Source organism: Bombina bombina, chromosome 8 (assembly GCF_027579735.1).
Source record: "Bombina bombina isolate aBomBom1 chromosome 8, aBomBom1.pri, whole genome shotgun sequence".
Lineage (NCBI taxonomy): Eukaryota > Metazoa > Chordata > Amphibia > Anura > Bombinatoridae > Bombina > Bombina bombina.
This window is the reverse complement of record NC_069506.1, coordinates 75,851,154-75,867,652: the sequence shown is the minus strand read 5'-3', so window position 1 is coordinate 75,867,652 and position 16,499 is coordinate 75,851,154. Positions and strand designations below refer to the sequence as shown.

The window sequence follows — 16,499 nt, the reverse complement described above, 5'->3', positions numbered from 1 at the left end:
GGAAAGCCCCTAAAGAATAAGGTGTCTAAAACAGTGCCTGCCGATATTATTATATCAAAATACCCAAATAAAATGATTCCTCAAGGCTAATATGTGTTAATAATGAATCGATTTAGCCCAGAAAAAGTCTACAGTCTTAATAAGCCCATGTGAAGCCCTTATTTACAATCGTAATAAACATGGCTTACCGGATCCCATAGGGAAAATGACAGCTTCCAGCATTACATCGTCTTGTTAGAATGTGTCATACCTCAAGCAGCAAGAGACTGCACACTGTTCCCCCAACTGAAGTTAATTGCTCTCAACAGTCCTGTGTGGAACAGCCATGGATTTTAGTGACGGTTGCTAAAATCATTTTCCTCATACAAACAGAAATCTTCATCTCTTTTCTGTTTCTGAGTAAATAGTACATACCAGCACTATTTCAAAATAACAAACTCTTGATTGAATAATAAAAACTACAGTTAAACACTAAAAAACTCTAAGCCATCTCCGTGGAGATGTTGCCTGTACAACGGCAAAGAGAATGACTGGGGTAGGCGGAGCCTAGGAGGGATCATGTGACCAGCTTTGCTGGGCTCTTTGCCATTTCCTGTTGGGGAAGAGAATATCCCACAAGTAAGGATGACGCCGTGGACCGGACACACCTATGTTGGAGAAACTAAGTATAATCACCACAGTCCTCTCACACATCCTATCTATTAGTTGGGTGCAAGAGAATGACTGGGTGTGACGTAGAGGGGAGGAGCTATATAGCAGCTCTGCTGGGTGAATCCTCTTGCACTTCCTGTTGGGGAGGAGTTAATATCCCAGAAGTAATGATGACCCGTGGACTGACCACACTTAACAGGAGAAAACTCACACATTAAAGCAGTTATAAATAACCCCTAGCTGTTCAAAAAATTTCCTTGAAAGAGATATTAACCCTTGATCCTATTGAGGCATAAAGGAGCCACATTGTGACCCTGTATAGCAAAAGTGTATATATAAAACGGTCTTACCCTCCAGGATCCATGCTGTGGAACAGGCACAGCCTCTAAAGTGTGACAGTCTTGCAGCGAGGCTTCTGACATGGACTTGAGTGAGTAACATCAAGCAGTGAAACTCGTGAACACTGATTGCTCAGGAGCTGTTAGGCGACAGTCTGGATGGGTTCGCAGAAAAACCCTGCATCTCCAGACTCTAACTTTCATCAATACTCTCACTGAGCAGTTGACATGATTACTTAAAACGCCAGTCCTTTCTTGAAGCGAACACACCCATTACAGGACTATTCAAATCTTCTGACACTTCTCTGACACCTCCTATAGTACCGAAAGGCAAAGAATGACTGGGGGATAGGGGAAGTGGGAGGGATATTTAAGCCTTTTGTTGGGGTGCTTTGCCTCCTCCTGGTGGCCAGGTGTTGTATTTCCCAACAGTAAGGAATGAAGTTGTGGACTCTCCCTTCCTTATGGAAGGAAAAACATAAACAAAACAAACCTCAAACAATATTTTTATTTCAGTCTAAATATGATCCTGTTTCCATAGATAAATAACTAGTATGGTGGATTGCAGAAGGAGATTACAAGAGGAGCAGAACAGCAATTATAAAACATGATCTGATGCTTTAAACAAATGATAAGCATGTTGGCACACATGAACAATAAGGTTAATATGAAGTATTGGATGCCAAGACAAATGTGCAATTCTAGAAGATATAAATTGTACGTTTTAAAACGCAGTCTTCATTTTAAAGGGACATGAAACACAAAATCATCCTTCCATGATTCAGATAAAGCGTACAATTTTTAACAACTTTCCAAGTTACTTGGATTATCAAATTTGCTTAATTCTCTTGATATCCTTTCATTGAATTGAATGAGCAGCCATGCACTATTGGACTCTAGATGAATGCATTGGATGAGACAATGACAAGAGGCATATATGTGCAGATACCAACCAGCAGTTAGCTCCTTGTAGTGCACTGCTGCTCATGAACCTACCAAGGTATGCTTTTCAACAAAGAATAACAATCAGACAAAAGCAAATTAGATAACAGAAGTTTTTTAAAAATGTTTAAAATGACATGCTCTATTTGAATTCTAAAAGATTAATTTTGACTTTATTGTCCCTTTAAAGAGACAAGAAACTCAAAATGATTCTGATAGAGCATGCCATTTTGAACAACATTATAAAATTTTCTTTTTTCTCTTGGTAACTCTGTTGAAAAGCACATCCGTAAGCTCAGGAGCATGCATGTGTCTAGAGCACTATATGGCAACAGTTTTGCAAGAATGTTATCCATTGGCAACTCTATTTCTTGCCATGTAGTACTAGTGCTCCAAACACCTACCTAGGTATCTCTTCAACAAAGAATACAATTGTAATGAAGCAAATCTGTTAATAGAAGTAAATTGTAAACTTATTGTTTAAATTGTCTGAATCACAAAAGAACATTTTTGTGTTTCATATCCCTTTAAGTATAACATTTTAGCTTAATTTGTACTCCGAAAAAAAAAGGGAAATAAAGGGTTAAAACCAAGCAGTAATAAATATTTTCACTTAGTGGAATAGCTTCATATTAAAAAAAAAAAATGGATAAAGGAGAGGGCGCTAAAAATCTAGAGGTAACAACCAACCACATTTATTCTGTAGACATTTAATCAAAAAGAAAGTGTAATATATAAATAACAATTTAAATGAGGATAAACTAATCCTAATATAATAATGGCTGATATATGAGCGAGGGACCCTTAAAATACAAATGCAAATACAATTCACCACCCCTCTTCCTCCAGAGTAACGGCTCCTGTTTCTAAATTGAAATTCACAGTGAATTTTAATTTAGAAACAGGAGCCGTTACTCTGGAGGAAGAGGGGTAAGTGAGATTGCTCCTATTATCTCCTGAAGGCGAGCAGTGGTTTCTACTAACAGTAGGTGCTGACTTTTGAGAGAACTCTGATCAGGTGGGCTGTTTTTATTTTGTCTTTAAAGGACACAATCATGTTACTTTGAAGTAACTATTAGGAGGATCAACACTATTCTCATACAGCTGATTTAATATTTGTTACAATGTGGCCACAGTAACACAATAACCTCGATAGGATTTGTCTATAGATACGGACTTCAACATTCTGGGACTTTTTATACATTTGAAGTTAAGAGTATTGTTTTATTCCTCCGTTACTAAGTGAAGTATACGGTATTTCTATATGATGTATATGGAATCTATTTAATATAAGGTGGTATATTAGGCCTTTATCATTTTTACAACTTTTTTATTTTTTTAATTATAATTTGCTAGCATTGCATATTTAACCATACCATTTGTATATTTTGTGAATTGTATTTGCATTTGTATTTTAAGGGAGACATCCCTCGCTCATATATCAGCCATTATTATATTAGTTTATCCTCATTTAAATTGTTATCTATATATTACACTTTCTTTTTTATTAAATGTCTACAGAATAAATGTGGTTGTTACCTCTAGCTTTTTAGCGCCCTCTCCTTTATCCATTTTTTGCTATTTCCTACTGTGTCCACTTTTAGGGAGGTGGTCTGGGAGTGGCAGGTTGTAACTTTTAGGCCTAGCGCTGTGTTTATATCTGTTTGCTTCATATTAAATTCAAACAATGTTTTAAAAAACTGTGTGAAATTTGCATAGATCTTATACAACACAGATGTTATGTTTTTCATAGGTAGTATCTTACCTTGGGGTCCCAGTTGTGTTCTTTGAAGTGCCTGAATTTTGCGGGGATTCATTTTACATCCTTCTTTCCCCATAAGATGAGACTTCCAGGCCTAGAATTAGATGTAAACAAACATTTTAAAGAGTAATATTTATATAAAAAAAGGGATTATATTTTAAACACACATTGCAATAAATATGTATCTTATGCTTGAAAAAAATGAAGCTAAAAGATACAAGTGGCTGGTTATTTCTACCGTGAGCTTGCGGTAGCAATTAGCGCTCAGAAAATTAACCAGAGATCAGATCACTGGTTAATTTTCTAAAACTGCCCCAAAATAGAGGGTCTTTTTTTTTGTATGGAAAAAAAAAATGCTACATGCAATAAGCAGTTTTTAGGGGTTAAAAGTGGCGGATTAGGGGTGTTTAGGGGAACTGATTGCTGCCAGTAAATATATATGTATATGATTATATACATATTTGTGTTAATATGTGTATATACATATATTAACACATAAATATATATGTATATCAGCATATATATTTATAAATGCTGCAATTGCTGCGGGACTTACCCCCTTCGCGAAAGCGATATTTAGCGCTCCACTTGTAATCTGCCCCTATGTAGGGCCCCATTTTAGCAAACTCAAGTATCAATGTGCAGCAGATTAACACAAATCACTGAATTAAAGGGAAATTATAATTGAAGTTTTATAGCAACGGTTTGCTTACAGGCCCCAAATGGTCTTTACTTATGTATTTAATCCTTATGATATCTAGGCTCACTAATGCAAAAACTACATTTTATGCTTTAGTCTACCCTTTAAAGGGATCTTCTATTGGAAAATTCTATCATGCATATTAAAGAGCAATGTTACATTTTCACAAGGAAAAAGATTTACATAAAAAGATGTATGTAGGTTGGTGTACACTTAGGAATCCATTCTTTACTGGATATAGGGCTCTGTTTATCAAGCTGCAGCCAATGATTAAGAAGCATTGGTCATCAGACGGCTACATGCTAACTGATACGCTAGCTCTGTGCTGGTGATTTGCATTCACCCCAGATAAGTCTGACAGCTGCTTGTGCAATGTTAAATGCAGATAGAGTATTGCTGCCCACTTGCCACTATACGGGAGTGAATCATGTCAGCCCGAAATTTGTTCAATCTAGGCCATAGAGGCAATTCCCACAATTATATTAGTGGACAGGGGCAGACCTCAACAAGTCTGAGAGTAGAAAGTAGATTAATTAATCACGGGAGTATTTATTATTAAGATTAAATAAAAACAAATAAAAATAAATAGTAATACTTTTTTTTTTTTTTTTAAAACAACAGACTTTTGTCTTTTCCTCAGGGATAAGAGCATCAGCTATTCATTAAAGGGATAGTAAACTAAAAAAATCTCTGCTGCAGCGTCTCACTGTACAAGCGCTGGAAGCAGGATGGACATGTGGTTTGTGACCTCAGCGTCTGTGGGAGGAGTGGCGCAACACAGCGTTAAAGATTAACGGAGAGCACACAGACTAGATGAAGGAGCAGCCGCAGGAAAAGCCCTTGCATATGAATAAGGTTAAGTACCACTCTAGACTAATGAGCAAGTTGCTTTGAGGAAAAAGAACACAACCCCTAGACTAACAAGAATTTTTTTTAACCCCTCGAAAAATGTCAATTACCTATTTAAAATAATTTTTTTTTAGTTTTAATATATTTATAAAGCCACAGTTTACAATATGTTGTTCACAGCTGCGCCGCTATGATTATAAGCAATAGCGCATTCGGATATTAATAATATACGATTTGCTATTGCTAATAATAACACCAAAAAAGGAAACTTTAAGCCCCTATACTAACTGCACGCTACTGAAACCAGAAGTTTATAAATACATTATCATGCTATGAATATGCATATTAAATAGGCGGAATTTCTTTCCCTATTGGATGGACTGCGGGAATGCATTTTACATAAACCCTGCCTATTTTTATGGGCAGTCATTGCAGCTTATTTTATGTGAGTTTTAAAGTTAAATTAAATATATTTAGAAGCTTTGTTTGTTGGTTGCTTTTGTTACATTCATATATATATTTATAATAATCTCTTTATTTTCAGAATATTTTGCAAAAATTTTGAACCCTTTACAAAGGGACATTAAACACTTTGAGATTGTAATAAAAAAATGATAAATCATACTTTTTTTAAAAAAAATTTGTTCCCCTTTCCTGCAATTCCATTCTGAAATTGTGAGCTTTTTTAGTTCCTCTTAAAAAACCTAAATTATGCTTACCTGATAATTTTCTTTTCTTCAGATGGAAAAAGTCCACAGCTGCATCCATTACTTTTGGGAATTCAGAACCTGGCCACGAGGAAGAGGCAAAGACACCCTAGCCAAAGACTAAAATACCTCCCCCACTTCCCTCATCCCCCAGTCATTCTGCCGAGGGAACAGTAGAAGAAATATCAGGGTGAAAAGGTGCCAGAAGAACAAAAATAACAGACGCCCCACAGAAAAATACGGACGGGGAGCTGTGGACTCTTTCCATCTGAAGATAAGAAAATGATCAGGTAAGCATAATTTAAGTTTTTCTTCATAAATGGAAAGAGTCCAGAGCTGCATTAATTACTTTTGGGAAAACAATACCCAAGCTATAGAGGACACTGAGGGCACCAGGCCTGAAAACCCCTACCCAACAACATCCCGCTTTGCCGAGAACAATTTGAAAAAGAAGAGGAAAAGGCCCAAGGACCCTGGGTCGCAGATAGTCCACAAGCCTTGCTAGAGACCGCAGGAACTAGACTCGACTGAGTCAACAGCCTCCAGGAGACACCTTTGCCCAGCAGTCAGTCTCCAAACAACACACCCCTTACTAAAGAAAGGGCACAAGCTACCGTATTTTTACACAAGAAGAAAAGACACAGAGAAAACATGAATGTTCTTGTAAAGCGCGGCTAATCCCCCTTAAGGGACTCAAGGCACTGCTCATCTTATCAACCTCAAAAGGAGGAAGGTTGAGTACACCTCGCCGGAGATCGAACTTGCAACCCTCGGTTTGCTACAGCTCAGAGTAGCCACAGTCCATTAGTATGCTGAGCAAGCTGTCCAGCTAGCATAAGGAACTCCAGACCAACAGAGACCCACCAGTCTCATAGAAACAAGGGGAGGCAACGCCCAGACCCCAGAAATACAGAAACCACAGGAAAAGGCCGGGAGTCTGAAACAGAGAGGATCTTCTCCATAACACAGTGCAACCGCACTGTAAAAAGCAACTGAAGACGAAGGTCCCCAAGTCGCAAAAAGGTAGCTCAGAATACAGAAATATTCAGAAACGAGACATCGTGCAGCAAGCTCAGATAGGTCTGACGAACACCACCTGAAGCAAAAACACTGCACGCTGCAGTCATGTAAAAATGACTCCGAAACTTAAATACTTGCAGGGCAAGCAGAAAGCAGCTGAAGATAAGATCCTTCAGATTGCTAAGTCTCCACTAACCAGCAGATAACGTTGCAGGCTATCTAAGAGCCACCAGTCCTTCCCACAAACCTTGAACATGGAGAAAGGAGAAACCTCAAGAGGCTTACCGTACCTAGAATGCTCCGAGGACGAATATAGCAGAGCAACAGATTTCAGATCCTGCTCCAACACTGGACCAGCCCAAGCGACAGACATGCCCGATAGACAGGGGGGACAGAACAACCCCAACCACAAGCCCCCAGGGAATGGAAAGAAAAAGGGGGGAGTCACCCACCCTAACAGAGCTCGGGTGCCAACCCAATCCGCTCCTTCAAAATAAGGCACTCCCAAGGAGAACCCCCTGGGACCTGGAACAGAGAAACGTGCAATAGATCTGTAGGAAGACCTGTCACAGATCTCTACATAGAGAGATCAAATTCCAACAGGTGGAACAGAGCCCACAGAGCAGCAGATGCTGCCCCTTACAGAAATAAACCACCTGATCCAACCTCCTACACACAGGGCAGTACAAAGACCCTCCAGAGAGAGGAAACCCCAGCTCATAAGGAAGTAAAACTATCCCCTCAAAAAGGAAGGGCACAGATAAGAACAGCGTACATGTCCACAAGACATGAAGCTATAGTATGATCAAAACACGGACCGAATGAAAAAAATCATCCAGACACCACTGTTGACCCAACATAGAAAAAACTCCCCATGAAGAGGAGCAGACTCCATCCAAAGGACAAGTCAGGCCTTAAAGTTTATAACCAGTACCCGAAGGTGGATGTGAACTCTGGACTTCCTGCTTGCAAGCCTAATGAGCTAGCCCCTATGTCGCAACATAGGGTCCCTGAAAAAACTGGGTCAACCCGTACCAGTCCACAGGTTGATAAGTGTCTAGACATCCAAGAAGGATCTAAGACAAGAACCCTGGACCCAGAATCATCCTAGAACAAACGACACCCCAAGGGAACACAAAATACCCCATCTGCAGCAATCAGACTCACAGGGGATGAAAACCGGGAAACCCAGAGAATGGGTACAGGACTCACTCGTAATTCCCAGCCCAAAGGGAAGAGAACACCCTTAGCCGGAGGTCAACACCCCCCCCCAACAAGGTGCTAGGCTACGACAAAGTCACGCAATTTCTCTAGAGCCCAAAGGCCCCAAGGGCAACACTTAGGGAAATGAGAACGAGAACAGAGTCACCCGACAGAGAGTAGAAAGAAAGGCTAGTCTCCATAATCCCTGCAGATTAACTTTCCAGAGGACCAAACCCAAGGGAGAAGAATGCAAAGCATCCCGAACTCAGGCAGAAAAATATCCCCTAAGCAAAAAGCTTGGAAAAGAGACAACACGTCCTATCGCACCTGATATGGAGACGACTAACTCCCGAAGGAAGACAGAGCCTCACGGCCTTCACTTCCTAATTAGGTGGACAAAACCGCCAGAAAAAACGTACGAAGTCCAGAAAGTCTCGACCCAAAGGAAGAGAACCTAAAAGGAACAAGTCCTAAGAGGACACTTCCAAAGAGACCATGAAAGGCAAAACCGTAAGAATGGCGGTATGAAGGACCTAAATCCTCCAAGCCTCCAACCCACAACGGGAAGGAACACTCTAGTTCCCAGAAAATTGGAAACGACTGAGCATGTTGCCGCAGATCTCTACGGAGTCCCGGCCCACTGGCTTGAAAGGCGAATGAGGACTGAACCAATCCCCCATGCCCCTATGCAACCACGGACCCTCAAGTCCTCTCAGGATGCTAGTTGAAGCTTGTAAAATAAAACAAGTAAACAACACAAATCATATAGTGATCACTAGGAGCCCTCACGGGACCAACCGGACATAAAAAGGCACCACGTGTCTGAACTAGGCCTCAAGACAGAAGGATTTGTACCCAGTCAGGACCAGCTTGAAACCAAGGGCCCCAGAACTGTCAAGGTCACATAGAGTCTCCCTCGACCAACCTCCTGGGACGAAAGGCAAAGAATGACTGGGGGATGAGGGAAGTGGTATTTAAGCCTTTGGCTGGGGTGTCTTTGCCTCCTCCTGTTGGCCAGGTTCTGAATTCCCAAAAAGAAAATTTATGCTTACCTGATAAATTTATTTCTTTTTTGACATGATGAGTCCATGGATCATCTTAATTACTAATGGGATATTCACCTCCAGGTCAGCAGGAGGAGGCAAAGAGCACCACAACAGAGCTGTTAAATAGCTCCTCCCTTCCCTCCCACTCCAGTTATTCGACCAAAGTTAGGAAGAGAAAGGAAAAGCCAAGGTGCAGAGGTGTCTGAAGTTTACAATAACCCACAACCTGTCTAAAAAGAACAGGGCGGGCCGTGGACTCATTGTGTCAAAAAAGAAATACATTTATCAGGTAATCATCTTAATTACTAATGGGATTCAATACCCAAGCTAGAGTACACAGATGATACGGGAGGGACAAGACAGGGAACCTAAACGGAAGGCACCACTGCTTGAAGAACCTTTCTCCCAAAAGCGGCCTCATCCGAGGCAAAAATATGAAATTTGTAGAACTTTGAAAAAGTGCGGAGAACCAAGATGCAGCCTTGCAAACCTGATCCACAGAAGCTTCATTTATAAACCCCCATGAGGAAGCAACAGCCCTCGTGGAAGAAGCCGTAACTCTCCCGGGAAGCTGCTGTCCAGCAGTCTCATATGCAAAACTTATGATACTCTGAGAAAACCACAAACAAAGAAGAAGACTGACGAAAGTCCTTATTCGCCTGCAGGTAAAACTTTAAAGCACAGACCACGTCCAAATTGTGCCAAAGTCTTACCTTCTGAGAAGAAGGATTAGGGCACAAGGAAGGAACAACAATCACCTGATTAATGTTCCAATCAGACCAAATTTAGTACGTAAAACTACCTTATCTGAAGGAAAAATAAGATAAGGAGACTCTTACTGAAATGCGGATAGCTCTGACACTCTCCAAGCAGAAGAATAGCAACAAGAAATAAAAACTTTCCAAGATAACACTTGATATCTAAGGAATGCATAGGCTCAAACAGAGCCCCTTGAAGAACTCTGAGAACTAAATTCAAACTCCATGAAGGAGAAACTGGACTGAACACAGGCCTGATCTTGACCAAGGCCTGACCAAATGATTGTACATTTGGAACGTCTGCCAGACGTTTGAGTACCAAAATAGATAAAGATTTGACCCTTTAGGGAACTTGACGATAAACCATTCTCCAACACTCTTGGAGAAAAAAAACAAATTCTTAAAATCCTAACTCTACTCCATGAGTAGTCCATGGATTCACACCAATAGAGATATTTAATATCTTATGATAAATCATTCCAGTGACAGGCTAACGAGCCTGCATCATGGTCTCAATGACCGAGCCAGAAAAACCTGCTTGGATAATAATAAGCGCTCAATCTCCAAGCAGTTTCAGAGAAAAACAGATTTGGGTGAAGGAGGGGCCCTTGATTAGAAGGTCCCTCCTCACGGAACTCTCAGAGGTGGCAGAGATGACATGTCCACCAGATCTGCATACCAAATCCTGAGAGGCCAGGCCGGTAAAATGAGGATCGCTGACGCCCTCTGCTGCTTGATTCGAGCAATGACCCGAGGAAGGAAGCAAAACGAAGGAAAAGGGTATGCTAGACTGAAGGTCCAAGGAACCGCCAGGGCATCTATCAGCACAGCCTGAGGATCTTTGGACCTCGCCCTGTACCTCGGAAGCTTGGCATTCTGCCGAGATGCCATGAGATCCAATTCTGGCTGACCCCATTTTAGAATCAAACTGGAAACCACTTCCGGATGGAGCGCCCACTCCCCCGGATGAAAGCTCTGCATGCTCAGGAATTCCGCCTCCCAGTTGTCCACCCCTGGAATGTGGATCGCCGACAGACAGCAAGAGTGGGTTTCCACCCACTGAATTATTTTGGATACCTCTGTCATCGCTAAGGAACTCCTCGTTCCTCCCTGATGAATGATGTAAGCCACAGAAGTTTTGTTATCCAACTGGAACCTGATGAACTGGACCAAGGCTTACTGGGACCAGTCCCGGAGAGCATTGAAGATCGCTCTCAGCTCCAGAATGTTTGTAGGTAGAACAGACTCTGATTAAGTCCAAACTCCCTGAACCTTTAGGGAGCCCCAGACAGCTCCCCATCCTAGAAGGCTGGCGTCTTTTGTCACAATCACCCAGGATGGACTGCGAAAGCAGGTTCCCTGGGAGAGATGATCCCGAGCCAACCACCATTGAAGAGAATCCCTTGTCTACTGCTCCAATAGAATTCGAGTAGACAAGTACGTATAATCTCTGTTCCATTGCCTGAGCATGTTTAACAGCATAGGTCTGAGATGAAACCGAGCAAATGGGATGATGTCCATCTTTTTTGCGCTGGGCCACAGCTGGCCGAGGAGTTCTTCATTGATAGGGAATCTATAATGGTTCCCAAGAAAGTTACCCTTGTATTAGGGACCAAAGAACTCTCTTCCAAATTTACCTTCCACCCGTGAGATCGCAGGAAGGATAACACAATGTCCGTGTGAGATCTTGTTTGTTGAAAAGATTGCGCCTGGACTAGTGATGTCATCCAGATAGGGCTCCACTGCAATGCCTCATAACCAAAGCACCGCCAACAGCGATCCAGAACCTTTGAGAAAATTCTTGGAGCTGTGGCAAGACCGAAGGGAAGAGCCACAATTGGAAGTGTTTGTGTAGAAAGGCAAACCTTAGGAACTTGTGATGTAAAATAGGTTTGAAGGCTCCCTCCTTTTTTGGGAACACACAATGTAAGAACGCTTCTCCTTTTGTCTGGTCTACAGATAATCTTGAAAGCAGGAACCTGCCTCTGGGAGGAAAATTCTTGAACTCTAGTTTGTATCCCAGGAACACTATTTCTACTGCCCAGGGATCCTGAACATTTCAAACTCAAGCCTGAGTAAAGAAGGAAAGTCTGCCTCCTACAAGATCCGGTCCCGGATGAGGGCATGCCCTTCATGCTGTTTTCAATTCAACAGCAGGCTTCTTGGATTGCTTTCCCTTGTTCCAAGGCTGATTGGGTCTCCAGGAAGCTTTAGACTGTTCTTGCTTGGAAGCTGAAGCAGAAAAATTTTCCTTGAAATTTCGAAAGGAACGAAAATTACTCTGTCGTCCCTTTTGTCTATTTCTCTTATCCTGAGGGAGAAGATGACCCTTACCTCCCATAATATCAGAGATTATTTCCTTCAAGCTAGGTCCAAACAAGGTCTTTCCCTTGTAAGGAATCGCTAACAGCTTAGACTTGGAGGATACATTCGCAGACCAAGGTTTAAACCATAAGGCTCTGTGAGCTAGAAAGAGAAACTTGAAATCTTTGCTCCCAGTTTGACCGTTACTGTCTCTTTAAATAATTAAGTGAAACTTTTTTACTCCGTTTATTATAAGTAAGCTTCAGAAAAAAACAACTTTACTGTCTCCTTAAATAATAAAGTCTTGCTGAGGTTCCTACCTCCACTGGGCAGGAGCGGAGTATCCCCACAAACCAGTCTCCGGTCGTGCAGACAGAAACAGGAGAGGACACGCAGTTCTGTGAACCCCCTGTTCCTTTAGTTAACAAATACAGATGCGTAGCCCTACAACAGAGCGGAGTGACTGCAAATGGCGTGCAATCGCTATCCGCTTCCTTGAGTACCGCCCATTGTGGGCGTGGTGAGCAAAAAGACTCCCGGTCGGTTGATTAAGTAAAAGACCCGCCAGGAGTGTGGAACCACCATTAACCAGCCCAGTGTCTGCCTATATACTGTCTAGGAGTCCCCTATGCACCAGGGAAGACATTAGTAATAAATATTGATGAGTTCAGATAAGTCATTAAGATAATAAAGTGCCCTTCATTCTTCTGAGTAACTTATGTCCCCCCAGAAAGAAGCTAGCACTTAACTCATCTTCTGCCTGAAAGCAAGGCAGCTTTCAGGTTTTCAGAGGTCCTCTCCCTCCCATGGCCCTGAAATAAAGGAAAGTCCTGAGTTAAAATACTCAGCTTTTCATATTAGGGCAGCATCAATATGAGAGGCGCAGTGAGAATTATGTCCCACAAGTTCCCATTGCTCTAAAGCCACCAATGCTCTACACCCTAGAACAAAGCAGCACAATCTTGTACTACTTTAAAAATAATAAACTCTTGATTGAAGAATCTAATCTAACACCTCACTTTACCTCTTCCTATCACTAACGTAGGCAAAGAGAATGACTGGAGTGGGAGGGAAGGGAGGAGCTATTTAACAGTTCTGCTGTGGTGCTCATTGCCTCCTCCTGCTGACCAGGAGGTGAATATCCCATTAGTAATTAAGATGATCCGTGGACTCATCGTGTCTTAAAAAAGAAAGTAATGAATGCAGCTGTAGACTCTTTCCATTTATGAAGAGAATGGAAGTGCAGAACACTGTTATATTCCACACATGTATTGGCTGTACACTCTAGTGACCTATTTATAACTGTCCCTAATTGGCCACAGCAGAGAATGAACCCTAAGTTACAACATGCAAGCTCCCATTGTTTTATAGGTACTAAAACTTTACACTTATTTTGTCAATATTTACTTATGAGTCAGCACTGATTGGCTAAAATACAAGTCTGTCAAAATAACTGAAATTATGCTAGAATAATCACTGCAGTTCCCAGAAAAATAATGGAATGGGTAGATTCTATAGTAAATGAAAAGATTACCACAGTTTTATACACACAAATCCTCAATGACTTTAATAAAGGGTTTTATAGAACATATCGAGATGCTTTAAAAATGAAATGGAATACATTTTCTGAAGAATAAAAGAAGAAGTCCCCTGAAATGGTGGTTCCTAGGTTGTTTTTAACAATACAGAAATGATTTCTCCTTTTAATATATTATAGCTGCTACACATTTGGCCATTCTTATGGCTTTGTTAAATGTCTTTGAATGCTAACTTAATTTACTGAAATAAGAGCATTCAACTAAAAATGGTCTTTAGACTTCAATAATTTTGTGTCAGAGGTCCATGCTTACCTGAACCATGAACCCAACTACCTTTCAGAAATAACTGAAATATCAACGGACAAATAACATGAGTTTCTTAATAAAAAAAATAAGTCATATTAAGTGTTTAAAATCATGACTAAAAAGAACCAGTAATAGTTTACAACCTCAAATTACCTCTTCATTTTCAGTATACACTTACCGCAGGATCGCAAAATAGAGACCCTTTCTAGATAGGTTTTCTTCTTTAATATATTGACAAATAAATGAGTGAAAATGAACTCTATTTCTCACTGCCAATCATTCTATTTAATCTTTTGCTGGAATGAGCTGAAATATCATATAACAAAGAAATACCACAGTTCATACACTTTTTGTTTCCCAATTAAGGAACAACGTGAAACAAGAATGCTATGCTGGAATTTAAGCAGCAAATGAATTAACTGGAGTACAAAATGCCTTTATTTTAAATTATAACTCTGTATCGTCTAAATACAGGTGCTTTTGAGATATCAATTACTGACTCGGAAAAGGGGATGGTGGAAAAAAGGACAATATAAAAATGCTGTCATAAAAGGGAATAAATATGATTAAAACTGTCTAAAGTGTCAACTATGAAAGCTCAATTTTTTCTTTCATGATTCAGAAAGAGCAGCAATTTTAAGCAACCTTCTAATTTACTCCTATTATCAATTTTTCTTCATTCTTCATTCATTAGTATATTTATTTGAAAAAGCAGGAATGTAAGCTTAGGAGTCAGCCTATTTTTGGTTCAGCACCTGGGTAGTGCTTGGTGATTGGTGGCTAAATGTAGCGCTACCCAGAGTGCTGAACCAAAAATGGGCTGGCTCCTAATCCTACATTCATGCTTTTTCAAATAAAGATACAAAGAGTATGAATAAAAATTTATAAGAGTAAATTAGAAAATTGCTTAAAATTGCATGCTCTATTTGAATCATGAAAGAAAAAATGTGGGTTTCATACCCTTTTGATGCAGATGAAAATTATAGTAGACATAATAAAAGAACATTATAGTGGAAAAATTGCATGCTCTAATTTTAGCACTAGCAACACTACAACTCAATCACCTTGACGCTCATCCGTTCTGGGTAATTGACATGTCTTGCGCTTGTGCAAGAGCAGGGGGCGGCATTGCACAAGAAACCTCTTGAGCAATATTACATTTTGCTGTGCGATGCAGCATCACAAGTGGTGACTACAGGCGGAAAGGTTCACTACTGCAAACCTCTCCGCCTGCAATCATGATACATTTTGCCTAAGTGTTTAACCCTGCAAATTCCAATCAGCAGTGGCAGTTGCATATTTTCCAGCAGTTTTAAAAATAAACTAACATACTTGGTACATTTGAAAATGTTTTAAATGGTTTATCATGTTGTTTGAAAACTCTTCATTGTTTTGCAGTTTTTATTCTCTCTCTGCTGAAGAGATGGTGCTTGTAAAGCCTGTCATGTGCACATTCAATTCTCAGAATTGGAACACTCTTAATTTTCAGACTTGGTTTTGCTTAAAAATTACTGCTGCAACTCACAATTTCATGAATTCTAATTTGTATATCAGCTATAAAGCTTATTTTGCATATCATGGCAGCTGCACTACAAATTAAAGTAAGCATATATAAAGGGAGAATCTAATGCCAGTTTATAGATTACCAATCAAAATGGTGCATAGTCTCAAGTAACAACAAAATAAGTGCACACACAATTGTATAAAAGGCATCAACATTTACTGGACTTTGTATACAACTGAATATCGAATAAATTGATCCTGGCACCCTGCTGACACACTGATGTGACTACAGATCCTTCCTTTGGAACTGTTACACACACACACACACACACACACATATATATATATATATATATATATATATATAACATAAATTATGCTTACCTGATAATTTCATTTCCATCTGTACGAGGAGAGTCCACGGCTTCATTCATTACTTGTAGGAAATATAGAACCTGGCCACCAGGAGGAGGCAAATACACCCCAGCCAAAGGCTTAAATACCTCCCCCACTCCCCTCATCCCCCAGTCATTCTGCCGAGGAACAAGGAACAGTAGGAGAAATATCAGGGTATAAATGGTGCCAGAAGAAAAAATAAAAGAAATTTAGGTCCGCCCAACGGAGAACCGGGCGGGAGCCGTGGACTCTCCCAAAAGCTTTCTCCCAAAAGCTGCTTCAGCCGAAGCAAACACGTCAAATTTGTAAAACTTTAAAAAAAGTATGGAAGGAGGACCAGGTAGCCACGTTACAAATCTGCTCCATAGAGGCCTCATCTTGAAGGCCCAAGAAGAAGCTACAGCTCTAGTTGAGTGAGCCGTAATCCTCTGAGGAGGCTTATGTCCCGCTGTCTCATAAGCCAGGCGAATCATGCT

At 40.5% G+C, this 16,499-nt stretch overlaps 1 protein-coding gene across 1 annotated transcript in view; it reads right to left on the bottom strand.

The window, feature by feature from the left end:
* Positions 1-16,499, bottom strand: part of CEP104 (centrosomal protein 104) — a 581,941-nt gene that overhangs the window by 57,486 nt on the left and 507,956 nt on the right. Inside the window, 1 exon segment of the mRNA XM_053690408.1 lies at positions 3,697-3,787. Within this exon segment, the coding sequence (XP_053546383.1) occupies positions 3,697-3,787 (91 nt within the window).